General features: G+C 45.2%; 1 protein-coding gene across 2 annotated transcripts in view; it reads left to right on the top strand.

The window, feature by feature from the left end:
- The window catches only part of TTPA (alpha tocopherol transfer protein), a 64900-nt gene extending 54937 nt beyond the window's left edge, over window positions 1–9963 (top strand). For both annotated transcript variants that reach the window (XM_068234791.1, XM_068234792.1), the window contains exons 4-5: window positions 2697–2807; window positions 8064–9963. In XM_068234791.1, the coding sequence (XP_068090892.1) occupies window positions 2697–2807; window positions 8064–8237 (285 nt within the window). In that variant the 3' untranslated portion in view covers window positions 8238–9963. The remainder of the gene's footprint in view (window positions 1–2696; window positions 2808–8063) is intronic.
- The last annotated feature ends 17437 nt before the right edge of the window (window positions 9964–27400 follow it).

Here is a 27400-nt window from a genome sequence, read left to right as displayed (position 1 = left end):
TAGTTAAAACAGAAGTTGAAAAATTGTCCTCAAGGAGAAAATGTAGGAGAATAACTTTTCCTCCTGTGATTTCTCCTAGGAGATCATTTTTCATCTTCTATTTAAAATAACTTTCCAGCACTGCTATTGAAAAGGTACTAACAAGTAGGTTAAAAAAAAAAAAAAAGTACCCTAAAAAATTAGTTTGAGTATTTTCTTGCTTGCTGGTGGTTTAAAAGTCTAAAAATATCACTCGGGGTAAAAACTGGGGCTTCCTCCAAGTCCTCTTCAGGCTGATCGCTCCCTTGCTGTCCTCCTGGATCCTCCACTATTCGGCTCATCTTGGTAATTCCTTCAGTCCGGTCAGTTGGCGCAGGCGCAGAACTCTGCCAGTAACGGGAGCGCGGTGGTGTGCACCCGGGCCGCGCATGCGCAGTACACCCTAATTAGAAGAATTACTGGACTGAATAGCAGAGGATCCATGTGGCGCAGGAGAACGGCAAGGGATCAATCCAGGGACTGGAGGAAGCCCCAGGTATGTATATTTATCTGTATTTTGCTTCTGTGATGACTATATGCCTGCAGTGACTCCTTGCAATTTCTGACCTATTGTCATTGTTGTGTATGCTGTTCTACAATGAGGAGATCAGTTCTCTTAGATGTTATGCTACACCATTGATTTATTTTCAATACAAATGTTTGCATTAACTTTATGCTGGTGTGTGAGTCAATTTTTTTGTAGTTTATTTTTTTTCTATCCCCACCATCTCAGGCTTCCTTTAATTGCATATGGGCCAGTGTATCTTATTAGAGTAGCTAACCTTGAGTTACAGGGGACTATTGTATATTCAAATAACTATAAAATCATTGAAGACTAACTACTTAAAGACAAAGGCAAACACTTATATAGCACTTTTCTCCTGGCGGACTCAAAGCGCCAGAGCTGCAGCCACTAGGGCGCGCTCTATAGGCAGTAGCAGTGTTAGGGAGACTTGCCTAAGGTCTCCTGTTAAATAGGTGCTGGCTTACTGAACAGGCAGAGCCAAGATTCAAATTCATAAATATTTGTTAGGACCCAGTAGTAGTCAAGGTAGGCAGAATAAAGCTGGCCACTAACGGTCCAATTTCTAGCGAAAAATCGTTCGAGCGATCAGAAATTCTGATCGGATTGGTTGTAAATAATCTCCATTGGTGGACACAATCGATTATGAACGAGTGAAAAAAATGTCGCCCGAATGTATTTTGGTAGAACGAAAATTTGGATTTTCCTGGTGGTCGTGATAGATAGGAAGAAATGATTGGTTAGTTGATGGTGTAGTGAAAGATTTTTCGTCCGATCAGAATTTCTGATCGCTCGAACGATTTTTCACTAGAAATTGGACCGTTAGTGGCCAGCTTTATTCTAATCTGTAATTCATTCCAAAGTGTATATATGTCTGGTCCAAGCCTTCCTTGGACTGACATTTCTATAACTCAGAACTTTTTTCTGTCTCCTGTACAGTAAATAAACTTATACTATACTTCTATGAGACTGGTGATATTTCACAACAGTGTCTTATACAATGCATCTTATCACATATCTTGTACAGTACATCTTATCACATCTTATCTTGTACAGTATATCTTGTCACAAAGTACACCGTTTTGTATGATGTATGAGTATGAAGATATTTTACTGTATATACGTATAATAAAGTTTCCCTGGCCCCTTACTGTAGCTTATGTAAAAGCACTTCCACTGATTCTGTAAGCTGTTTATCACCTCTGCCATTATTAGCTGCCCAGGAGCTCTGAAATTCTCTCCCAAAACCATTTGTCCTATTGCCTGGCCCATTGAATTTCTTGGGAGCTGAACTGGTGTGAATGTCAACTTATTAAAGGGAATCTGTAAGAAAAAAAAGAGCCCCTGGGGGGTACTTACCTTGGGAGGGGGGAGCCTCTGGATCCTAATGAGGCTTCCCCATCCTCTTCAGCCTCAGGAATCCAGCGCTGGCAGCCCCCGAAAAATCCACCGGTGCACGCAGGCGTAGCTGCAGCACACGGCAATATTTACCATCTGCGCTCCTAGCCAAGCCCAATTGGGTCTGCTCTACTGCACAGGTGACTTGCGGACCCAATTGGGCTTGGCTATTGCCACCGGAACCCATCAGAAAGCTGCTACTGCACCTGGGCGTGAACACAGATTATAAATATTGATATGTGTGCTGTTGGGGGGCTAACAGCACTGGATCGCCGAGGCTTAAGCTGAATACTCACCATAGCGACGCAGGAAGATGGATCCAGCGATGTCCCTGGACGAAAAGCATTCCCCCAATCATTTTCCAGCTGGCGAGTATGCGAGATGTCATGCAATGTTACATGACGGGCGCAAAGTCAAATGATGGCGGTAGTTTGCGCTGACTTGTCGAGATCCGATCCGCGGTGATTTTGTTATCACCATACATCACTAAATGGCGTTCCTGTGATTGCGCGCCTGTACCCATATCTCGAGAAACGATCACCCCCTGCTCAGAAAATAGCCAGTCGTCATAGAAATCAGTGGGAATATTGCGTAGTGGGTACAGGCCTTTAGCAGCATGGGGGAAGCCTCAGGATCCAGGGATAAATACCCCCAAGGGGAAGTCTTCTGGGTTCTATTTGCATAGGAAAGGAGGGTGGCTCTCCGGGCATCTAGTGTTCATGAAGAGCTGAGCTTTTATGTACTTTGTTTCTTTCAGGACTCTTTCCCTCTTAAGGTTCGAGGAATACATCTAATTAATGAGCCTTTGTACTTTCACCCTGTCTATGCATTAATCAGGCCATTTCTACCTGACAAGATCAAGGAACGGGTGAGCATGCATTCCTGGTCTACTATTTATTTACAGTTCATGTATGAGTATAGTGAATAGCTTGTCCATCAGATTGTTTAGATACTGTATCCTTAATATGCAAATAATTCTGGGTTGTATGCATACTGAATGCAAATTGTATGCAGCTTAGAATTAAGCCAAATTCAAGTTCTCCTGATTTTAATTTACCCAATTCCAAGATGCATACAATTTGCATTCAAGATGGAATTATTCCATCATTGATCATCTCTAATAGTTATATATACTTATCGCCCACCACATTAAATCTAATTTAACTGGTTCTAGACCACAGTGGTTGAAATCTACATCCTGTTTGGAAGCTGTTGCCTGCCTAGGCGTAATTTTCAGCTACTCAGGGCCCACAGTCTCCCTGCTCACACCTTTCGCCACTCTGTCATTGCTGCAGGACATTCACTCTGCTGTCATATTATGACATAACTTAATGAATAAAATTGGCCCCTGACCCCGTGATTACTGTGAGCCAGTCCACATTATGGATCTGGCCCTTAAAGGGAACCTAAACTGAGAAGAATATGGATTGTTCCTTTTAAAATAATACCAGTTACCTGGTTCTCCTGCTGATCCTGTGTCTCCAATACTTTTAGCCACAGATATGCACAAAAGGATCCGCAGACCAGGTACTGGTAGAAAACGCTGATGTTCTTTATTCAAAAATTCCACATGACAATAGCAATAAAACCACAAGGTTCAACTGACGCGTATCGGGCTTACAATCTGCCCTTAGTCATAGTATGGCATTGTTAAAAGGAACTATGACTAAGGGCAGATTGTAAGCCCGATACGCGTCAGTTGAACCTTGTGGTTTTATTGCTATTGTCATGTGGAATTTTTGAATAAAGAACATCAGCGTTTTCTACCAGTACCTGGTCTGCGGATCCTTTTGTGCATATCTGTGGACTGACTTGGCTTTCCTGATCCTGCACCTACCGGTTGGAACTGAGGGGGGTAGAGCGTTTTGAACTTTTCTATTACTTTTAGCCACAGCCCCTCAACAAGCATGCAGATCAGGTGCTCTGACTGAAGTCAGACTGGATTAGCTGCATGCTTGTTTCAGGTGTGTGATTCAGCCAAAGAGATCAGCAGGACTGACAAGCAACTAGTATTGTTTAAAAGGAAACATACATATCAATCTCAATTAAGGTTCCCTTTAAAGTGTACCCGAGATGAGGGGGAATAAAAATATTGTACACACTTGGGGCTTCCTCCAGCCCCCTCCATGCAGATCGCTCCCTCGCGGTGGTCCAAAGCCTCCTATATGCTCCGGTAGCAGCCCTGTTCTCTGTGGCCAGTCTAACGTACTGCGCCCAAGCCACCGTGCTACCTTCGCAGGGAGCGTTCTGCGCCTGTGCGCTTGGCCACACTATGCCTGCACTGACAGGCCGTGGAGAACGGGGGCTGCTGCCGGAGCATCTAGGAGGCTTTGGACGGCGGCGAGGGAGCGATCTGCGCGGAGGGGGCTGCAGGAAGCCCAAGGTATGTATAAAACTTTTATTCCCCCTCGTCTCAGGTACATTTTAAAGAGAACGCAAGGGGGGAATTTTTGTAAAGAAAAAAAAAATGCTACCTGATCTGGGGGGCTAGTCGGATCAGGTAGCCTCAATTACCAACACTCTCTGCCACTCCTGTGACCAGAAATCCTGTCATTTCCGTTTCAGTGGCGCCTGTGTCTCAGTCCAGAGCAGGGAGGCAGGGGAGCGACAGTGAGAGGCAGAGCTGCCCAATGAGAGCTAGGGAAGCCCAGAGTGGGCATTTGTGCAGCAGTGCCTCTCTCTGGTGCGGGTGGGGTGGAGGGGCAGAGAGCAGTGCATACTGGACACAGAGGCATGTTCCATCTGCCCCCTCCTGCGCCGCTTCGGGAACACTTTAAGAGGACATAACCATCCGGTCCCTAAAGGGTTAGACTTTGAAGGTCCTCCTTCTTCTGCCAAGAAAACTCTGACCTGCTAATGCAGGAATTTTGTAGACCTCTAAGGGTGTCCTGTAGCAGTAGATCCTTTGACATAAGTAATCAGCACATCTCACAGAAAATTTAGAGGCTAAAGAAAATGTGATTCATCAAATCAAGTCTACATGGGAAACCAAATGAGACTTGTCGTTCTGAAGATGCTCTGTCTAACTAGAACCCCTTTAACCTCCAATGGGGCCCCAGGGTAAAGGTGACCTGGGTCCCTCATCCTCCAGAAAAACTTAATTTAGCCACTGCCCAAATGCCGACCCGACCACCCCCGCACTGTCAAATATAACCGTTAGTGGGCCACAGCACAACAGCAGCAATTGTAGTTTACCTTACTCGGCTGCTGTGCTGGAGCCACTTGCACATCTTTATTCTACTTCCTGTGTGACCCGGCGCATTATATCCAGGGATGCTCGGGTAGTACTTTTTACTACCCGCCCGAATCCGGATCCGGGTACCCAGTTATCCGGATCCGATTCGGATATCCGAATTTGACATTTTTTTCTACCCGAACAGAATTCGGATACCCGACTCTATTATCTATGCTATCTGGCCGGATTCGGATACCCGAACTGAAAATCTAAAACTCATTCTAAAGCCTAAAATTCTCTCTCTCTCTCTCTCTCTCTCTCTCTCTCTCTCTCTCTCTCTCTCTCTCTCTCTCTTCCTCCTCCTCCTCCTCTCCCTTGAATTGATCATAATGGTAGTATGGTACAATGATGCTAGGCCACCTTTAGCATGTAGTGTGGCTGAGGGTCTAGTGGGTAAGACAGATACCTACTACATACTGAGTCCTGGGTTCTAATCCCAGCTATGGTATGTAAGCTGTTTGAAAAACTGCAATTCCCTACAGGATGATATAAGAGGATGGATGGGGATGGGGAGGAGGAGCATTTTTTTTTAAATCTGTGATTCGGGTAATTCGGATATCCGCGGGTATCCGGATCGGAGGTGGAACTATCTGCAGATAGCTATCCGGATATCTGCAGAACTATCCGGAATCTGGATCCGACCCGGATAATAGAAAAAGGTCGGATATCCGGATTAATTCGGGTACCCGAGATCCGAATGAGCATCCCTGATTATATCATATGTAACATGCACCCTGTCACACAGGAAGTGGAATGAAGATGGGCTAGCGGCTCCAGCACAGCCGCCAAGACAGGTAAACTACAAATGCTGCTGTCTGGCTGGGCCCCGCTAACGGATATATGTGAGAGCGCGGGTCAATTGGGGGGAGGTCGAGGTTCTGTCAGCGTGGGGGGGGGGGGGGCTTGACAGCGCAACCACAGAAAATTAAGTAGGAGGCTTGGGGCCGAAGCAGTGCTCGTGGCCCTGGGGCAATTTTCCCCGTTGTCTTAATGTAAGCGCCGGGCCGGCCCTGCATCTAACCGTCACAATTTGGCCTTTGGCAGATTTGCTCAGATGCTGCCCATTTTCCTGCTTCCAACACATAGCTTTCAAGATTTTATCGTTCGCTTTGCTGATTAGTGTATTCCTCTGCTTTACAGGTGGTGATGTAATGTGATAAACATATTCACTTTATCTTTTTTTTCTTTAAGTGGATGTGAAGTACACCTGAACTGAGAGGGATATGGATGCTGCCATATTTATTTCCTTTTAACAATGCCAGTTGCCTGGCAGTCCTGCAGGTTTTTTTGGCTGCAGTAGTGTCTGATTCACACAAATGAAACAAGCATGGGGCTAATCTAGCCAGACTTCAGACAGATACAATTGATCTGTATGATTGTTCAGGGTCATTAGTGGCAGAGGATAAGAAAGATAGACAGGCAATCAGCATTTTTTAAAAGGAAATAAATATCTCAGTCTCCATATCCCTCTCACTTCAGGTGTGCTTTAATATTGTGGATTTTCTGTGTATTTATGGACATTTGGTGTTATTTCTGAACATTCAGAGTTATTAATGATGCTATACATATTTCTTATTATTCTACATGTAGGTCAAGTGTTTTGTGCTATACGTAGAAAGGGGTAAAGAGGCACCCAGTGAAGTATAAAAAGTTTAAAAACACACTTAAAACTAAAGCTTGAGGTGGCTTACCTCATAGAAGACAACTCACTTGAGTAGAAAATATTTATTAACAAGCACAGGCAACGCGTTTTGTGGGATCTCACGCACTTCCTCAGGCCAAATAAAGTGCTAATGCAATCTAACAGCCGTGTTCGGGGCGCCTCTCAATACATGTTCAGGGCCATACAGTGGATGCACTACTGAGGCTGAGCTAGATTGGCAGTTGACACACACCATTAATATCCCAGGTCTATTCTTGACGGCATGGTGTACTGTCGTTCAGTACCACACTTTATGATAATATGCACGATGGCATGAGAGAGTTGTGTAGGCCTTTTTTAGTTTTATGTTTCTTTTTGCACCTTTGGGAGAAACTTAATATTTTACATCTATTTCATATGTTAGATAAATATCAATGAAAATAACCACAGTAAATATCCATTTTACTTTCCAAATGAAAAATTCCTCCAAGTTTTACAATTATTTATCGTTTCCCACTTTTCCCTCAGTGTCTTGGTTCCATCACTGTCACCCCCAAATTAACTACCTCTGGGAGCCCTTATAAGTCATTCAGTCCTCAAAGTCATTGGCTCCGTACTGAGCACATTCAAGTGTGATGTCATTGCTTCAAACCTACAAGCCCACAGCCCTCATGGAAATAAGCCACAACCCTTAAAAGCAGAATAGTCATCCACAAATCAAAATTCCATTTACCCACTTCTGTGTGTTTATTATGTAGTCTACATGCAGTCTGCATTGCAAGCATTCCATTATAATCATAAATGTCTGCTGAAGGGGAGAGGCAAGCTTGTTCTCTCCCCTCCTGCATTCCTGCTTCTGATTGGCCGAGGGTAGTTCATGGTGACATGAGGTTGAGAAGGGAAATACACTTCACTACTCTGCAGAAGCTGCTGAAATACAATCTATGCTGTTCTTACATGTGTTTACAATGCAAGCTAGATATAACAGTGCAGTTTATAAGCGAAAAAAAAAAAGGAAATGACATTGGGATTGGCTTCAGTGAGAGGCTGTAAAGTGGAAAAATGTCTGAGACAGTTTTCTCTTTATTTACTATATAAAATTAACTGAAATCAAAATGTAGACAGTATAATAGAGAAAATATCTATCTACTTATATATATGTGTTTTTTTTTTCCTGGGAAAGTGTGACTGTCCCTGCTGCGTTAATATAAAGTCTGACAGTATATGTGGTTTTTTTTTTATTGTAGGTTCACATGCATGGGAGCAACTTTACACCAACTCTACACCAACACTTTTCCGAGAATATTCTCCCCCCTGAATATGGTGGAATAGGACCTCCAATAAACGATCTCTGCCAGGAATGGACTGAATACATCATGAGATCGGAGGGTTACCTTCTCAGTATATCAGAAAGCCCATGACAAGCCTCTTTCCTCTGGATAATGCACTTTCGTATAACAGAGCCTATGCTATGGCAATAAGTTCCTTTCTTACTGATTGGTAATGTAGTATTAAATCAGCTCTAGTGCAGAGCTCTAATTATGGAATGACTATTAACAGGTATCATGCAGATACAAAAGCAATATATATAATATGGAATATGGAAGGATTTTACGGGTTTACCTGTGAGTATACATATTGGTTCATACTTGAATCATATTTCCTTCATTGCTATGTGATCTAGATGGCCATACACAAGGTGTACAGTCTGACAGGCTGTTCCCAATGAAACCTTGGCTATGCACTGTGACCTATAATGCTAGTACGTCTGTACGCTGTCTATATTCTAAACTACCTCCATATTTAGTGGGATTGCCACAGTTTTGCCTCCAGAAAACTGTTATGGAATAGTTTTTGTGAATTAGAGGTGTAGCTAAATGTACCCTATTTTTTCCCTTTTGGAGCCCAATTCAGGCAAAAAATGTTTGTCTAAGATATGTGTAGGTAATTAGTTGCAAAGTTTGTTTTTATCTGAGTATAAGCTCCCTGATTAGCTGATGAAAGAAAATATATCTGCTTAGGAGCCAGACACAGACCACGTCCTGTTACTCAGAATGTCATTACTACAGGCTGTAGTTTTTACAGAGTGATCCAGTCTGTGCCTGACACTTTGCAGTCTAAATAACAGGATGATGCAATCGAACCATTAGCAGCAGCTCCATTTATAGTGCCTGTAACCTAGTCCCTATACTCCTTGAAGGGTTTCTTAGATGCAGACCCTTTTCACGTAAAAGAAAGTAACACTTGACCTTTTTGATTACTAATCTATCAGAAGGCATATGCAGAGCCGTGCCTGCAGATGGGGGATCTAATTCAAGTGTGGGTGATTACTGTTAAATAATGTCCCACACATTTGAGAAGCTGGTGTAATTTGAGGATGCCAGAATCATATTTTCTCAATGATTGCCCTTATCTGTCAGTCTGTAAAATCAAATGTATTGGATGACAGATGCGTAAACTCTTTGAGTATCTTTTAAAGAAGCAACAATTCTTTTATTTGTAGTTATAATAGTGGATTTTAAGTTACTGTAATCGCATTACATGGCTGTTCCTTGAAATACATTCCTGGTTTTACTAGAAAATAATTTAAAGAGGCGGGTCTTAAAGAGACTCTGTAACAAATTTTTCAGCCTTAGTTCTTCTATCCTATAAGTTCCTATGCCTGTTCTAATCTGCTCTGGCTTACTGCAGTCTTTCCTAACTGCACTGTCTCTGTAATAAATCAATGTATCTTTCCTCTGTCCTGTTTGTTGGGCTAAAGCTTGATTGTGTGGAATGTGCAGGGCTGCTTGTGATTGGTAGAAGCGATACACACCCTCTGCAGGCCCCCTGCATACTCTGAATGACTCATACACTATGCTTAGCTGAGCCTATTAGAAGCTGGTTAGTTTGTTTGTAAACACTGCCTAAAACTGTTAATTACAAGCCAGGATTGCAGCAGAGAGTGGCAGAAACAGCACAGAGGGGCCCAGGAGAAAATAATGAATAGAATGGTATGCTTTTTATTGTAAGAATATTAGAGTACAGATTCTCTTTAAAGGCAATGTAAAGCTGTTTTTTTTATATTTGCTTTGTTTTTATATTCAATTTAGTACTAAGGGCTTGATTCACAAACCTGTGCTAACTGTTGGCACGGGTGTGCTAAATAGATAGCACGTGAAGTGCCGCTCACAGACTTTTGTGCGCGCAAAGTCCACGAGCGGCACTTCACGTGCTAACTGTTTAGCACACCCATGTTAACTGTTAGCACGGGTTTGTGAATCAAGCACTAAGACTTTTTAATCAGAAAGTTACTGAAGCACTACTGAAGTGATCTTAAAAAGTTACCTAATTTGGATCTTATAGAGCCTTCCTGTTTTTCTCTCTGTCCCCCCCTTGTTCCACCGATGTCCCTCATTGAATTTCCTTGCCTTTGGGACTCCTTTGCAGGCTTCGAAAGCACTTGCCTCTGTACTGTGCATGTGTGAGCCCGGACTTCCACGTTCAGTCACAGTACGCTTGTCTTTGGAACTACTTGGGGACGCCAAGCTGCAGTGTTCTCCCCAGGCTCTTTTAGCTGGGTGCTCCACCTGACTAGTTTTGGTAAGCACCCGGCTGTCATCGGCTCACCTCCTCCTATACTATAAGCAGAGTTGCGCACAGAAGCACCGGCCCTGCATTCTCTCATCTTGCCCCACCTGGCTACTTTTTCATTCCACCCGGCAAGAAAAAAATTCTGAGGAGAACACTGAAGCTGGTCGAAGAACTTCACAGAGGACAGCAATAGAACAACGGGACTTAGCGAGAGCCATGAAGGCTCTATGACATCCAAAGCCTTTTCTTTCAATAGGCAAGTCATCTCATTTTTTTTTTTTTAGATCTCTTCATTACTGCTTTAAATATCACAAATAAATACTGAGGATTGCTTAGAGCTCCACCTGCTGGTTTGACTGAGAATTCTGTGATAACAACAGGATCGCTGCAATTTTAGAGAATTCACAGCAGTAAAGCAAAAAAAATCTACTACTCACAAAGGAAGAAGCAAACCAGCAGATGGAGCATCATAGGAAAAAGTGAGACATTTATTTGTAATATAATATTTTAAGTTGTCCTAAAAAGAATTAAAGAATATTTTTTTCAAAAAATTCAACTTTCATTTGGAAATAAACAACATAGAGCTAGGGACCAGTTCAAAAAGAGTTCCTAGTGTCAGGCAGATTTACATATACTGGCACTGATAAAGCCAGCCAGTAGATAGTGTACTGGAAAATTTGGACTACTGCATAAATAATTTGTATAGATGCAGTGGCATAGCTAAGGAGCTGTGGGCCCCGATGCAAGTTTTACAATGGGGCCCCCCAAGCACTCTATACAAAGCAATTGATCCGGTGCACCAAAACCTGCCAATGGCAACTACAGTGTCAGAGGTGCAAGAAGGGGATGGGGAACAGTTTGTTAATAATTACCACTATTCAAAGTATCTATAGAAGTGATTATTACGAGCACAGGACCAATAGAAAGCTAATACTGTAGTTGAGGGAGGGCCCTTCGGGGCCCCTCTGGCCCAAGGGCCCCGATGCGGTGGCTACCTCTGCAACCCCTATTGCTACGCCCCTGTATAGATGAATGAAAGGTGAATTCTGACTCCTCTTTTTAGTAAAAGCTGTGTTCTATGTTAATTCAATCTGGCCTTCAGCATGGGGCATTTTAATAGTTGACAGCAGTAGGAATTGCTAGTACTGTAATCATTTTAAATCTAATTGCTGCTTATATCTGAATACCTTGACGAATGCTGGTCACACAGAGACAGATTTTAACACAATAATCTTAAATTATTATTTTTAAAGGAAGTCTGAAGCATAATTAAAAATAAAAAAACAGATACTCACCTGAGGAGAGAGGGAAGGCTCTTGGTCCTATAGAGCCTTCCCAGTCTCCTCATTCCCCCATAGAATCCACGGTTTGAATTTCCCGCTGCGGGAGACTTCGACAGCCTTCGGAAGCACCCGGACCCCCAAAGACCGGCGGCTCTGTACTGCACGAGAGAGGGCGCTCGCACGTGTGCAGTATGGAGCGGCCTGTCTTCGGAAGCCTGAGTGCTTCTGAAGACTGCTGAAGCTCACTCAAGGCGGAAGAGAGCAGCCCACAATTTAACGGTTGTGGACTGCTAACGGGGCTGCCTGCGGGGGAACGCGGAGACCAGGAGGAGAATCTGAAGGCTCTAAGGACCCAGAGCCTTCCCACTCCTTGAGTGAGTATCTGATTTTTATTTTCCCATCAGACTCTGAAAAACGACCTTTAAAAGGATAACAAATCTAAAGTTATTCACTCACTTTAAAACATATTGATTTGATTCTGAGGAATTTACTTTTTGTGAATAGAAACAATTCCAGTTAAAGAGGCCCTGTAGAGTAAAATGCTGTAAATGATTCAGGATATCCACTTTTACAATATCGTTCATTGTTTCAGCATCATCAAATGTCCTATAGCTGTATACTAAATGCAGCTCCACCCTCCCAGTAATGTTTAGCCTAGCCCTAGACTGATTAGCTATGCAGAATTCTCATCCCCAGACCATTCTGGGAAACCAGGTATATTTTGTACTGGCTTATGGATATCTCAGTAAACAAACATTCCGCAGAGACCACCTGCCAGTACTAAAGAGGTTGCCCCATGATACATTTCAGAATGTAAATCAGGCTAAGGGAAGATGTTACAATGGATAAACACTGAATTTATAACTGAATACTGTATAAAAAAAAAAAAAAAAAGAAATTTGTATTCATTACAGTATTTTCACTAATTAATTGTTAATTTAAAGTGAAATAGAGCATGCCTTGTTTATAATGCATGAACAGTACCAAAATGTGGTGCTAGTGCTGGAGGAAGGTGGATGTGATGTTTACATTATAGACTCTCTACTTACTGCTGCAAAGATTCCTTTCTTCCTGACCCCACCCACCACCTCTGGCTTGGATGCTGAGGTCCATCCAGTGGCGTAGCTTTGGAGCTATGGGCCCCGGTGCGAGTTTTACATGGGGCCCCTCCCAGCACTCTATATATAACACTTGATACGGCGCAACAAAACCTGCCTTGGTCATACATAGTATTAGAGGTGCAAGAATCGGATGGGGAACAGTTTGTTAATGATTACTACGATTCAAAGCATCTATAGAGGTGATTATTACCACCACAGGACCAATAAACAGCTAATGCTTTGGTTGAGGAAGGGCCCCATGGGGCCCCTCTGGCCCAAGGGCCCCGATGCGGTCGCTACCTCTGCAACCCCTATTGCTACGCCCCTGGGTCCATCCTGAACTTCTGTGTCTTAGTGCTCTGTGCAACCCACCTTCCTCTCTCATAGACCTTCCTGCCCTCAGAGCAGAGGGCAGGGCATTAGCACAGAAGCAGCCTGGCAGACCAGGAGGGCCCTGACAGGCCACAAAGCAGGCATAGCTCCCAACTTTATCTACTGAAAAAAATGTGTCTAATGGACTCTAAACTTAATTTCCATCCCTTAAATTGATATATTTCTTATTTTAAAGGGACTCCGAGCTCACGAAAAAAAGAAAAGTTGTACTCACCAGGGGCTTTCTCCAGCCCAGTGCTGGTCGGGAGGTCCCACGCCGGCGTCCTGGCTCCTCTCCTTCTCCCCGCTCCGGTATAGCTGACAGGCCGCAGCCCGGGCGACACTCGGTGGAGTGTCGGGCTGCAGCTTCCGCGTATGACGCGGATTACGTCACACGCCGGCCGCCTCGCGTCATCACGGCGGCCGGCGTGAAAGTACTGCGCATGCGCGATTAAAGCGCGCATGCGCAGTACTTTCACGCCGGCCGCCGTGATGACGCGAGGCGGCCGGCGTGTGACGTAATCCGCGTCATACGCGGAAGCTGCAGCCCGACACTCCACCGAGTGTCGCCCGGGCTGCGGCCTGTCAGCTATACCGGAGCGGGGAGAAGGAGAGGAGCCAGGACGCCGGCGTGGGACCTCCCGACCAGCACTGGGCTGGAGAAAGCCCCTGGTGAGTACAACTTTTCTTTTTTTCGTGAGCTCGGAGTCCCTTTAAATGTTAATATGAAGGAACATGAAACAGGAAAGAAAGGACCAGTGTGGTTTGAATTATAAAACAAAGAGAAATGGACTAGTCCAAAACCTGTTGAAATCTTCTGTAAGATTTCTACTACCTACTGTAAGTGACAGCAACATAGGAGAAAAGTCATTTATGGCTCATTTTACTCTGGAAAAAAACGTACTTCTTATTTGTCTATGTTTGCACATATTTTAAAATTTTTCGCCATAGTGCCCCTTTAAAGGATACTATAGGGGGGTCGGGGGAAAATGAGTTGAACTTACCCGGGGCTTCTAATGGTCCCCCGCAGACATCCAGTGCCCGCGCAGCCACTCACAGATGCTCCGGTCCCCACCTCTTGTTCACTTCTGGAATTTCAGACTTTAAAGTCTGAAAACCACTGCACCTGCGTTGCTGTGTCCTCGCTCCCGCTGATGTCACTAGGAGCATACTGCACAGGCACAGACCATACTGGGAATGTGCAATACACTCCTGGGGGCATCAGCGGGAGCAAGGACAAGCCAACGCAGGCACAATGGATTTCAGACTTTAAAGTCTGACATTCCAGAAGTGAACCGAAGGCGGGGCCAGAGCATCGGTTAGTGGCTGCGCGGGCACAGGATGTCTGCGGGGGACCATTAGAAGCCCCGGGTAAGTTCAACTCATTTTCCCCTGACACCCCTACAGTATTCCTTTAAGGTAAACAAAATAAGTATCTAGTTGTTATTACGAAAATGTCTGTAAACAGGTTCTGTTTACAGCTGAAATTATAGACCATTTAAGGGCTGGGTCACACAGGTGGTAAACACGACATTTTTGGCAGCCATAGAAGGCATTTTTTGGGATCTACCGCCGTACTATTCAAATGAATGTAAGAGGTTTTTAAAATATGGTAATAGTGGCGGTAGATCCCCTTGTCTTGTCTTGGATGCTAAACGTAGCTTCCAAAGTTGGGTTCGTTTGCGTGGTTTCGTATCAACCAGTGGCTCCAGATGGAACGGGAACCGATGTGAACCATTACTGAATGCTTTTCTGCACAGTAGACCGCCCCAAGCTGCTGACCTAAAGCATAAATCTACATTCTACAAATGTACAATACAATATACCTTAAAGGGACACTTAAGGCAACAAGAAAAAATGAGTTTTACTCACCTGGGGCTTCTACCAGCCCCCTGCAGCTGTCCGGTGCCCACGCAGTCTCGCTCCGATGCTCCTGTCCCTCGCCGGCAGCCACTTCCATTTTCGGTGACAGGCCCGACAGGCCTGGGAACGCGAGTGATTCTGGCTGCAATAGCAGTATAGAGGGCGCTATTGCGGCCAGGAATGAGAAGAATCGCGTTCCCAGGCCTGTCACCGAAAACGGAAGTGGCTGCCGGCGGGGGATAGGAGCATCGGAGCGAGACTGTGTGGGCACCAGACAGCTGCAGGGGGCTGGTAGAAGCCCCAGGTGAGTAAAACTCATTTTTGCTTGTTGTCTTAAGTGACCCTTTAAGCACCCCCCATACTTCAGTGATGACACCATAAGGGAATTCGCTACTCTTGGGCTGAATGGTCACTAGGGCATCACTTATCCCTCTGGGTAGGGGAGGCACAGGACCCAGAATAGCTTGGTTACATGTGACAGTTAGATGCTCCCAGAGGCAGAGTAGACTATCAGAAGGGGACATGGCTTATGATTTTCAGCAATGTACTTGGAGGGATGGGGGGTGTTTGTTGAATATGCATTTAATTTGAGTTCAGGTCCACTGTAAGTGATTACTGGTGGACGTTTGTGAATGTACAGTTCAATTTTTTGTACAGTGTGTAATAATTTTGTATTAATTATGTTACTGATATTTTTATTATGCGTTTATGTAGCACTGACATTTTCCACAGCACTTTGCACAGTACATTGAACAATTTGTGTCATTAACTTTACCTCAGTGGAACTCACAGTCTAATGCCCATACTACGCTATAGGGCCAGTCTGGGGGTTAGTCAGTTAATCTACCAATCTGTTTCTGGGATGTGATAGGAGACTGGAAAGGGTACAAACTTAAAGAATAACTTTAATGAAAAATAGTCGTAGAGGAAAAAAATAAATCAAGTGGAAATTTAAATTAGAAGAGAGACCAAAAATTATTGATATTTGGCACTATGGCAGCAGTAGCCACTCATTAGCAGCTGCCACTGCACACTGAAGGGGACATATTGACAGCACGCATGGAGTATGGTTTATTTCCCATAGAAATGTTTTATTTTGCAAAACTATAGTAGGCATACTGCACTTAGGGGCTATCAGAAGAAAATAGACCGGTGAGATGGCCCTTGGTCCAAAAAGTTTGGCCACCCCTGCACTAAGAGATCAAGGTGGTTACAGTTATCCTTTGAAGACCTGGATGAGATGTTCGTGGTGGTGGTGAAAGGGGGTAAACATTTTTATTTCCAGTGTGAATGCTTCCTGAAGTTTGGAGTGATAGAGAAGGTTGGGTAAAACTGTTGAGTTCATGCTTTCGGGTTTACTGAATGGATCATCTTCTCTGGGCATTACAAAGGTCAGACACTCTGTGGTTTGACAGCACTTGCATACTGGTAATTGGTTATGCTGATACCCTCTGCTGGGAAAGTGCTTTGAACGCCACCTGAGTGACAATGAGCATTAGATGGGCTTTTACACCTAGCACCCATTTGCAAGGCCGGATTTATATTTTTTGTGCCCCTAGGCCAAGTATGTTGTGACTCCCCTTTCTCGTGCCGCAGTGCCCCTCACATTCCATGTGCAGCCGCCTCTTCCATGTGTATCATCCATGTACTGTAGCCCCTTTTCTTTCATGGAGAGCTCCTTTGATCATCCGTTTACTTTTTCATGTGTTACTCCCCATTTTTACTGTCCTCTTTCAAATGTAGTAACCCCTCTTTCATAGCCAGGTGCCCCCTTGGGCTGCAGCCACCCAAGGCTTTTGAGGCCTTTCCAGAAATCCGGCCCTGCCCATTTGAACAACTCAGTGGCAAAGCTTGTTTTTATCTGTGTATAATGTTGTTGGTTTACCTGTTCAGAAGCCACTTTCTGTAGCACAGACATCCAGGACTGTTGGCTGCAGTCTTCTATATGCCTGTGCCCCACCTCCTTATAGGATGAATAAATAACTACACTGAGCCAAGCAGCAACCCCACTGACAGAGCTGCCTGTTAACTACTTCAGTTTGGCTGCTTCAGATCACATAACTATATTTTTAAAACAGAGTTTTTAGCTGCAGAAGTATTTTGGACTGAAATGGTCACATTTGGGCACTGTGGTTACTTGGATACCAGATGGTGTATTTGTTACTGAGTCTGGAGCTAGGTTTTCTCCTATAAAAGTCATTTATTTTTATATTAATTTCTATATACCGGGTTCTCCGATTCTGATAATGTACTGACAATGTAAAGATGTACACAAATATGTCTGCAATACTAGGTGTTTTTTCATTTTTGTAATTGTTTACTAAATCTTTGTAAACTGCAGATATTGGATAAATATTTTTAACAATAAACATTTAAAACCTTGAAATGTTTCTGACCTTATTTCATAGAAGCGAATATTACTGAAGATGCTGAGTTTGAATGTCTCCTTTTGTTTTGCAAGCTTATGAGTATGGTAATATGAACTAATGATGGATTAAGATGAAATGGAAACCTAGACAAGGTAGTAGATTCGGCTCATCTTGATTGTTCTTTTGACAATCTGAGGTGGGAGACAAGAAAGAGAAATTGTCAGTTGTGCCCCCAGACACCCACTGGGCCCCAGGCACCTGCCTAGGCTAGCTGAAGCTGGTCTACCATATGGTCAAAGGGGGTAATGCAACCATAGGGGCCCACAAGTGTCCCCCATCACTCCACTAAATGATGTGGCCGCCGAGGCAGAGGACCCCTCCCCACCACACTCTCCACCCCCCTCCTACAGCGTTATGGAGGCAGAGGGTGACCTGCAGCAAACACTCACCTACTCTACACTTCCTGCTTCTCAGTTTGGGTTCTAGTGCCCCATGCAAGAAGCAGGAAGTACAAAGCAACACTACAGAGGAGACATACGGGAGTTGCAGCGCCTGTAAATCAGAGCAGGTGATTGTGTACCTGCCCCTACTGCCTTCATAACCCCGCGTGGAGGTTGTTAGAGGCACATCTCTGCCTAATACTGCGGGGAGAGGGGTCATTAGGGGCACACCTGGCTATAATACTGGGGGGGGTGTCATTAGGGGCACATCTGGCTAGTATAGTGGGGAGGGAGGAGCACATCTGGGTACTAAACTAGGGGGGAGGGGGTGCTAAGGGCACACCTGGCTACTATACTGGGGGAAAGGAAGGGGAAGCACATCTGACTACTAAAATGGGGTGGGGGGTCAATAGGGGCACATATAGCTACTACACTGGGGGTGTAGAGGGGCCAGAGCTACCAAGGGGCAACCTGGGTGATTGCTCCAGGGCCCTCAAGCACTGCCGGCCACCCACGTCTCCCGCTGACTTGTCTCAGGGCCCCTTGAGGAGGTGAATTTTCTGCCGGGGGGGTGTCTGGGGCCACCAGGTGACTTTTTCCCCGGCCCCATTGTAGCTAGAACCAGCCCTGAGGCTAACATGGCAACAGAGAGGGCAAAATGTATAAAATTGTAGGTCTCCAGAGATCTCCAAGCATCTCCACTGTAGATATCATGACTAAACCAGCAAACCTGGTGTGGAATAATTACAGTACGAACTACTGAACTGCCTGGAAATGCACTATGCACACTTTAAAGAACAAGATTGACAAGCCGCTCGCCCGTAAAGTATTAAAGGACATGAGACTTACGTCATGAAATCTTAAATGGTTAATAATAATATTAGTTCTCACACAACAGTGATTGGGGATATATTAACCACTTCAGGACCACAGTCTTTTCGCTCCTTAAAGAGAATCTGTATTGTTAAAATCGCACAAAAGTAAACATACCAGTGCGTTAGGGGACATCTCCTATTACCTTCTGTCACAATTTCGCTGCTCCCCGCCGCATTAAAAGTGGTTAAAAACAGTTTTAAAAAGTTTGTTTATAAACAAACAAAATGGCCACCAAAACAGGAAGTAGGTTGATGTACAGTATGTACACACATACAAAATACATCCATACACAAGCAGGCTGTATACACCCTTCCTTTTGAATCTCAAGAGATCATTTGTGTGTTTCTTTCCCCCTTCTGCTCTCATGCACTGAAGTTTCAGGCTGCTCTTTTCTTCCTGCAAACAGCTTTGCCCTTGTCTGAATTTCCTCAGTATGTGAAAGCCCAGCCAGCTCAGAGGACACTTTATCCAGCTTGTAAAAGATACGAGAGAAGAGAGAAGCTGCACTAATCTAAATATCACACAGGCAGTGTGCAGAGAAGGGCCTGAAAGGGGGAGTTCATAGCAGAACCACAACACTGAAGAACTTGGCAGCCTTCCAGACACAGGCCGACAAGTCTGACAGGGGAAAGATACATTGATTTATTACATAGACTGTGATAGCAGAAAGTGTTGCAGTAAGCCAGAACACATTAGAATAGCTTTTGGAACGTGTAGGATGATAAAAAACAGGATGCAATTTTTGTTACGGAGTCTCTTTAAGGACCAGAGCCTTTTTCTCCATTCAGACCACTGCAGCTTTCACGGTTTATTGCTCGCTCATACAACCTACCACCTAAATGAATTTTACCTCCTTTTCTTGTCACTAATACAGCTTTCTTTTGGTGCTATTTGATTGCTCCTGCGATTTTTACTTTTTATTATATTCAGCAAAAAAGACATGAATTTTGGCAAAAAAATGATTTTTTTTAACTTTCTGTGCTGACATTTTTCAAATAAAGTAAAATTTCCTATACATTTGAGCGCGAAAGTTATTCTGCTACATGTCTTTGATAAAAAAAAAAACCATTCAGTGTATATTTATTGGATTGGGTAAAAGTTATAGCGTTTACAAACTATGGTGCCAAAAGTGAATTTTCCCATTTTCAAGCATCTCTGACTTTTCTGCGCACCTGTCAGGTTTCATGAGGGGCTAAAATTCCAGGAAAGTACAAATACCCCCCAAATGACCCCATTTTGGAAAGAAGACATCCCAAAGTATTCAGTGAGAGGCATGGTGCGTTCATAGAAGATTTTATTTTTTTTGTCACAAGTTAGCGGAAAATTACACTTTCTGACAAAAAAGAAAAAAAAAAAAGTTTCCATTTCTTCTAACTTGCGACAAAAAAAAATGAAATCTGCCACGGACTCACTATGCTCCTCTCTGAATACCTTGAAGTGTCTACTTTCCAAAATGGGGTCATTTGTGGGGTGTGTTCACTGTCCTGGCATTTTGGGGGGTGCCTAATTGTAAGCACCCCTGTAAAGCCTAAAGATGCTCATTGGACTTTGGGCCCCTTAGCGCAGTTAGGCTTCAAAAAAGTGCCACACATGTGGTATTGCCGTACTCAGGAGAAGTAGTATAATGTGTTTTGAGGTGTATTTTTACACATACCCATGCTGGGTGGGAGAAATATCTCCGTAAATGACAATTTTTTATTTTTTTTTACACACAATTTATAGAGATATTTCTCCCACTCAGCATGGGTATGTGGAAAAATACACCCCAAAACACATTATACTACTTCTCCTGAGTACGGCGATACCACATGTGTGGCACTTTTTTGCACCCTAACTGCGCTAAGGGGCCCAAAGTCCAATGAGTACCTTTAGGATTTCACAGGTCATTTTGAGAAATTTGGTTTCAAGACTACTCCTCACGGTTTAGGGCCCCTAAAATGCCAGGACAGTATAGGAACCCCACAAATTACCCCATTTTAGAAAGAAGACACCCCAAGGTATTCCGTTAGGAGTATGGTGAGTTCATAGAAGATTTTTTTTTTTTTTTGTCACAAGTTAGCAGAAATTGATTTTAATTTTTTTTTTCACAAAGTGTCATTTTCCGCTAACTTGTGACAAAAAATAAAATCTTCTATGAACTCACCGTACTCCTAACGGAATACCTTGGGGTGTCTTCTTTCTAAAATGGGGTCATTTGTGGGATTCCTATACTGCCCTGGCATTTTAGGGGCCCTAAACCGTGAGGAGTAGTCTTGAAACCAAATGTCGCAAAATGACCTGTGAAATCCTAAAGGTACTCATTGGACTTTGGGCCCCTTAGCGCAGTTAGGGTGCAAAAAAGTGCCACACATGTGGTATCGCCAGGGGCGGCGCCAGGGGGATGCAAGGGGTGCTCGAGCACCCCCTAGAATTGTCCAAGCACCCCCAAAGCACCCCCTGGAGTGAACTGACTTCAGGCGTCTAAAAGACGCCAAGTCAGTTCACACAGCGGCAGCACGGAGCAGCAGGCAGGGCTACGGTAAGATGGCCGCCCGGAGCCCTGTTCTGCAGATTTCGAGTCTGCAGTGCATGGCTTCGGGCGGCCATTTTCCCGTAGCCCTGCTCTCTGCATGCAGGCAGGAAGTCTCGTCGTGACGTCGGGAAGGAAGAGGATCGTGGGCGCGCGGGCGCTGCGCGCCACAATGAGGTCGGGACTCGGGACAGGAGGTCGGGAAAGAAGGTCTTCTGGCTGTAGGTGAGTAAATGGGTTTTTCTTTTCTTTTTCAGGTGATGCTGATTGTGCATATTGGGGTCATATCTGCTACGAATTGTGCATATTGGGGTCATATCTGCTACGGATTGTGCATATTGGGGTCATATCTGCTACGAATTGTGCATATTGGGGTCATATCTGCTACGGATTGTGCATATTGGGGTCATATCTGCTACGGATTGTGCATATTGGGGTCATATCTGCTACGGATTGTGCATATTGGGGTCATTTCTGCTACCGATTGTGCATATTGGGGTCATTTCTGCTACCGATTGTGCATATTGGGGTCATTTCTGCTACCGATTGTGCATATTGGGGTCATTTCTGCTACCGATTGTGCTTTTTGGGGTCATTTCTGCTACCGATTGTGCATATTGGGGTCATATCTGCTACGGATTGTGCATATTGGAGTCATATCTGCTACCGATTGTGCATATTGGGGTCATATCTGCTACCGATTGTGCATATTGGAGTCATATCTGCTACCGATTGATTGTGCATATTGGGGTCATATCTGCTACCGATTGTGCATATTGGGGTCATATCTGCTACTGATTGTGCATATTGGGGTCATATCTGCTACTGATTGTGCATATTGGGGTCATATCTGCTACCGATTGTGCATATTGGGGTCATACCTACTACCGATTGTGCATATTGGGGTCATACCTGCTACCGATTGTGCATATTGGGGGCATATCTGCTACCGATTGTGCATATTGGGGCCATATCTGATAACGATTGTGCATATTGGGACCATATCTGATAACGATTGTGCATATTGGGACCATATCTGCCACCGATTGTGCATATTGGGACCATATCTGCCACCGATTGTGCATATTGGGAACATATCTGCTACCGATTGTGCATATTGGGACCATATCTGCTACCGATTGTGCATATTGGGACCATATCTGCTACCGATTGTGCATATTGGGACAATATCTGCTACCGATTGTGCATATTGGGACCATATCTGCTACCGATTGTGCATATTGGGACCATATCTGCTACCGATTGTGCATATTGGGACCATATCTGCTACCGATTGTGCATATTGGGACCATATCTGCTACCGATTGTGCATATTGGGACCATATCTGCTACCGATTGTGCATATTGGGACCATATCTGCTACCGATTGTGCATATTGGGACCATATCTGCTACCGATTGTGCATATTGGGACCATATCTGCTACCGATTGTGCATATTGGGGTCATATCTGATAACGATTGTGCATATTGGGGTCATATCTGATAACGATTGTGCATATTGGGGTCATTGGACGTGTTTTTTTGTTAAAATCTGCTCACATTACGTGTATTTTCTTGAGAAAACCTGCACAATTATGTGAATTTTCTGGGAAAAGGGTCACCAAAACTTGGGCCCTCTGTCTTTGCGTTGCACTTTTAAAGGGAACCCGAGGTGAGAATAATATTGAGGCTGCCATATTTATCTCCCTTTAAGCAATACCAGTTGCCTGGCTGCCGTGCTGGTCCTCTGCCTCTTATTCTTTCAACCATAGACCCTGAACAAGCATGCAGCAGGTCAGGGGTTTCTGACAATATTGTCAGAACTGACAAGATTAGCTGCATGGCTTGTTTCTGGTGTAATTCAGTTCACTACTACAGCCAAATAGATCAGCAGGGCTGCCAGGCAACTAGTATTGTTTAAAAGGAAATAAATATGGCAGCCACCATATCACTCTCACCCTGGGTTCACTTTAAATTACAGTTAGCCCCGCCCTCATCCGGTCATGACCACGCCCATTTTTTCGGTCGTCAGCTCCCCCGGAAATTGGTCCAGCACCTGCATAGCACCCCCTAAAAAAATTTCCTGGAGCCGCCACTGGGTATCGCCGTACTCGGGAGAAGTATTATAATGTGTTTTGGGGTGTATTTTTACACATACCCATGCTGGGTGGGAGAAATATCTCTGTAAATGACAATTATTTGATTTTTTTTTTACACACAATTGTCCATTTACAGAGATATTTCTCCCACCCAGCATGGGTATGTATAAAAATACACCCTAAAACACATTATACTACTTCTTCTGAGTACGGCGATACCACATGTGTGACACTTTTTTGCAGCCTAGGTGCGCTAAGGGGCCCAACGTCCTATTCACAGGTCATTTTGAGGCATTTGTTTTCTAGACTACTTCTCACGGTTTAGGGCCCCTAAAATGCCAGGGCAGTATAGGAACCCCACAAGTGACCCCATTTTAGAAAGAAGACACCCCAAGGTATTCCGTTAGGGGTATGGTGAGTTCGTAGAAGATTTTATTTTTTGTCACAAGTTAGTGAAAAATGACACTTTGTGAAAAAAACAATAAAAATCCAATTTCCGCTAACTTTTGACAAAAAATAAAATCTTCTATGAACTCATCATACACCTAACAGAATACCTTGGGGTGTCTTCTTTCTAAAATGGGGTCACTTGTGGGGTTCCTATACTGCCCTGGCATTTTAGGGGCCCTAAACCGCGAGGAGTAGTCTAGAAAACAAATGCCTCAAAATGACTGTTCAGGGGTATAAGCATCTGCAAATTTTGATGACAGTTGGTCTATGAGGGGGCAAATTTTGTGGAACCGGTCATAAGCAGGGTGGCCTCTTAGATGACAGGATGTATTGGGCCTGTTCTGATGGATAGGAGTGCTAGGGGGGTGACAGGAGGTGATTGATGGGTGTCTCAGGGGGCGGTTCGAGGGGAAAATAGATGCAATCAATGCACTGGAGAGGTGATCGGAAGGGGGTCTGAGGGGGATCTGAGGGTTTGGCCGAGTGATCAGGAGCCCACACGGGGCAAATTAGGGCCTGATCTGATGGGTAGGTGTGCTAGGGGGTGACAGGAGGTGATTGATGGGTGTCTCAAGGTGTGATTAGAGGGGGGAAATAGATGCAAGCAATGCACTGGCGAGGTGATCAGGGCTGGGGTCTGAGGGCGTTCTGAGGTGTGGGCGGGTGATTGGGTGCCCTAGGGGCAGATTAGGGTCTAATCTGATGGGTAACAGTGACAGGTGGTGATAGGGGGTGATTGATGGGTGATTAGTGGGTGTTTAGAGGAGAGAAGAGATGTAAACACTGCACTTGGGAGGTGATCTGATGTCGGAACTGCGGGCGATCTATTGGTGTGGGTGGGTGATCAGATTGCCCGCAAGGGGCAGGTTAGGGGCTGATTGATGGGTGGCAGTGCCAGGGGGTGATTGATGGGTGGCAGTGACAGGGGGTGATTGATGGGTGATTGACAGGTGATCAGTAGGTTATTACAGAGAATAACAGATGTAAATATTGCACTGGCGAATTGATAAGGGGGGGGTCTGAGGGCAATCTGAGCGTGTGGGCGGGTGATTGGGTGCCCGCAAGGGGCAGATTAGGGTCTAATCTGATGGGTAACAGTGACAGGTGGTGATTGATGGGTGATTGATGGGTAATTAGTGGGTGTTTAGAGGAGAGAAGAGATGTAAACACTGCATTTGGGAGGTGATCTGATGTCGGATCTGCGGGCGATCTATTGGTGTGGGTGGGTGATCAGATTGCCCGCAAGGGGCAGGTTAGGGGCTGATTGGTGGGTGGCAGTGCCAGGGGGTGATTGATGGGTGGCAGTGACAGGGGGTGATTGATGGGTGATTGACAGGTGATCAGTGGGTTATTACAGGGAATAACAGATGTAAATATTGCACTGGCGAATTGATAAGGGGGGGTCTGAGGGCAATCTGAGCGTGTGGGCGGGTGATTGGGTGCCCGCAAGGGGCAGATTAGGGTCTAATCTGATGGGTAACAGTGACAGGTGGTGATAGGGGGTGATTGATGGGTAATTAGTGGGTGTTTAGAGGAGAGAAGAGATGTAAACACTGCATTTGGGAGGTGATCTGATGTCGGATCTGCGGGCGATCTATTGGTGTGGGTGGGTGATCAGATTGCCCGCAAGGGGCAGGTTAGGGGCTGATTGATGGGTGGCAGTGACAGGGGGTGATTGACGGGTGATTGACAGGTGATCAGGGGGGATAGATGCATACAGTACACGGGGGGGGGGGGGGGTCTGGGGGGGGGGTCTGGGGAGAATCTGAGGGGTGGGGGGGTGATCAGGAGGGAGTAGGGGGCAGATTAGGGACTAAAAAAAAAATAGCGTTGACAGATAGTGACAGGGAGTGATTGATGGGTGATTAGGGGGGTGATTGGGTGCAAACAGTGGTCTGGGGGGTGGGCAGGGGGGGGTCTGAGGGGTGCTGTGGGCGATCAGGGGGCAGGGGGGGGGAATCAGTGTGCTTGGGTGCAGACTAGGGTGGCTGCAGCCTGCCCTGGTGGTCCCTCGGACACTGGGACCACCAGGGCAGGAGGCAGCCAGTATAATAGGCTTTGTATACATTACAAAGCCTATTATACACTTTCCGTGCGGCGATCGGGCAGCTAGTAACCCGCCGGCGCTTCCGAACGGCCGGCGGGTTACAGCGAGCGGTGGGCGGAGCCAGTCCCCGGCGGCTGATCGCGTCACAAATGACGCGATCGCCGCATAGCCACTCCCGCAGCCGCCCCGGCCGATGGGCGTATTGCGGTCGTTTGAGCCCGGACTTTGCCGCCGCCCATCGGCTGGGGGCGGTCCTTAAGTGGTTAATATGTCCACATCCGAGTTCTGCAAATTCTACTGACCAACTACAGTGGGTTGCAAAAGTATTCGGCCCCTTTGAAGTTTTCCACATTTTGTCATATTACTGCCACAAACATGAATCAATTGGAATTCCACATGAAAGACCAACACAAAGTGGTGTACACATGAGAAGGGGAATGAAAATCATACATGATTCCAAACATTTTTTACAAAAAAATTACTGCAAAGTGGTGTGTGCATAATTATTCGGCCCCCTTTGATCTGAGTGTAGTCAGTTGCCTATAGATATTGCCTGATGAGTGCTAATGACTAGAGTGCACCTGTGTGTAATCTAATGTCAGTACAAATACAGCTGCTCTGTGAGGGCCTCAGAGGTTGTCTAAGAGAATATTGGGAGCAACAACACCGTGAAGTCCAAAGAACACACAAGACAGGTCAGGGATTAAGATATTGAGAAATTTAAAGCAGGCTTAGGCTACAAAAAGATGTCCAAAGCCTTGAACATCCCAAGGAGCACTGTTCAAGCAATCATTCAGAAATGGAAGGAGTATGGCACAACTGTAAACCTACCAAGACAAGGCCATCCACCTAAACTCACAGGCCGAACAAGGAGAGCGCTGATCATAAATGCAGTCAAGAGGCCCATGGTGGCTCTGGATGAGCTGCAGAGATCTACAGCTCAGGTAGGAGACTCTGTCCATAGGACAACTATTAATCATGCACTGTACAAAGTTGGCCTTTATGGAAGAATGGCAAGAAGAGAGGCATTGTTAACAGAAAAGCATAAGAAGTCCCGTTTTCAGATTGCCACAAGCCATGTGGGGGACACAGCAACCATGTGGAAGAAGGTGCTCTGGTCAGATGAGACCAAAATGCAACTTTTTGGCTAAAACGTAAACGCTATGTATGGCAGAAAACTAACACTGCACATCACTCTGAACACACCATCCCCACTGTCAAATATGGTAGTGGCAGTATCATGCTCGGGGGGTGCATCTCTTCAGCAGGGACAAGGAAGCTGGTCAGAGTTGATGGGAAGATGGACGGAGCCAAATACAGGGCAAACTTGGAAGAAAACCTCTTGGAGACGGCAAAAGACTTGAGACTGGGGTGGACTGCAATACGCTCATCGGCGGTGGCAGCGGCGGGCGTGGTTATGCGGTGATCGCATCATTCGTGACGCGATCCGCCGCCGGCGACAGGCTCCGCCCCCCACACGCTGTAACCCGCTGGCCGTTCGGAAGCTCAGGCGGGTTACTAGCACCCGGATCGCCGCATGTAATATGTATAATAGGCTTTGCAATGTATACAAAGCCTATTATACGGGCTGCCTCCTACCCT

Source organism: Hyperolius riggenbachi, chromosome 5 (genome assembly GCF_040937935.1).
Source record: "Hyperolius riggenbachi isolate aHypRig1 chromosome 5, aHypRig1.pri, whole genome shotgun sequence".
NCBI classification, from domain to species: domain Eukaryota; kingdom Metazoa; phylum Chordata; class Amphibia; order Anura; family Hyperoliidae; genus Hyperolius; species Hyperolius riggenbachi.
The sequence above is the reverse complement of the archived record's forward strand: the minus strand, read 5'-3'. Positions and strand labels throughout refer to the sequence as shown.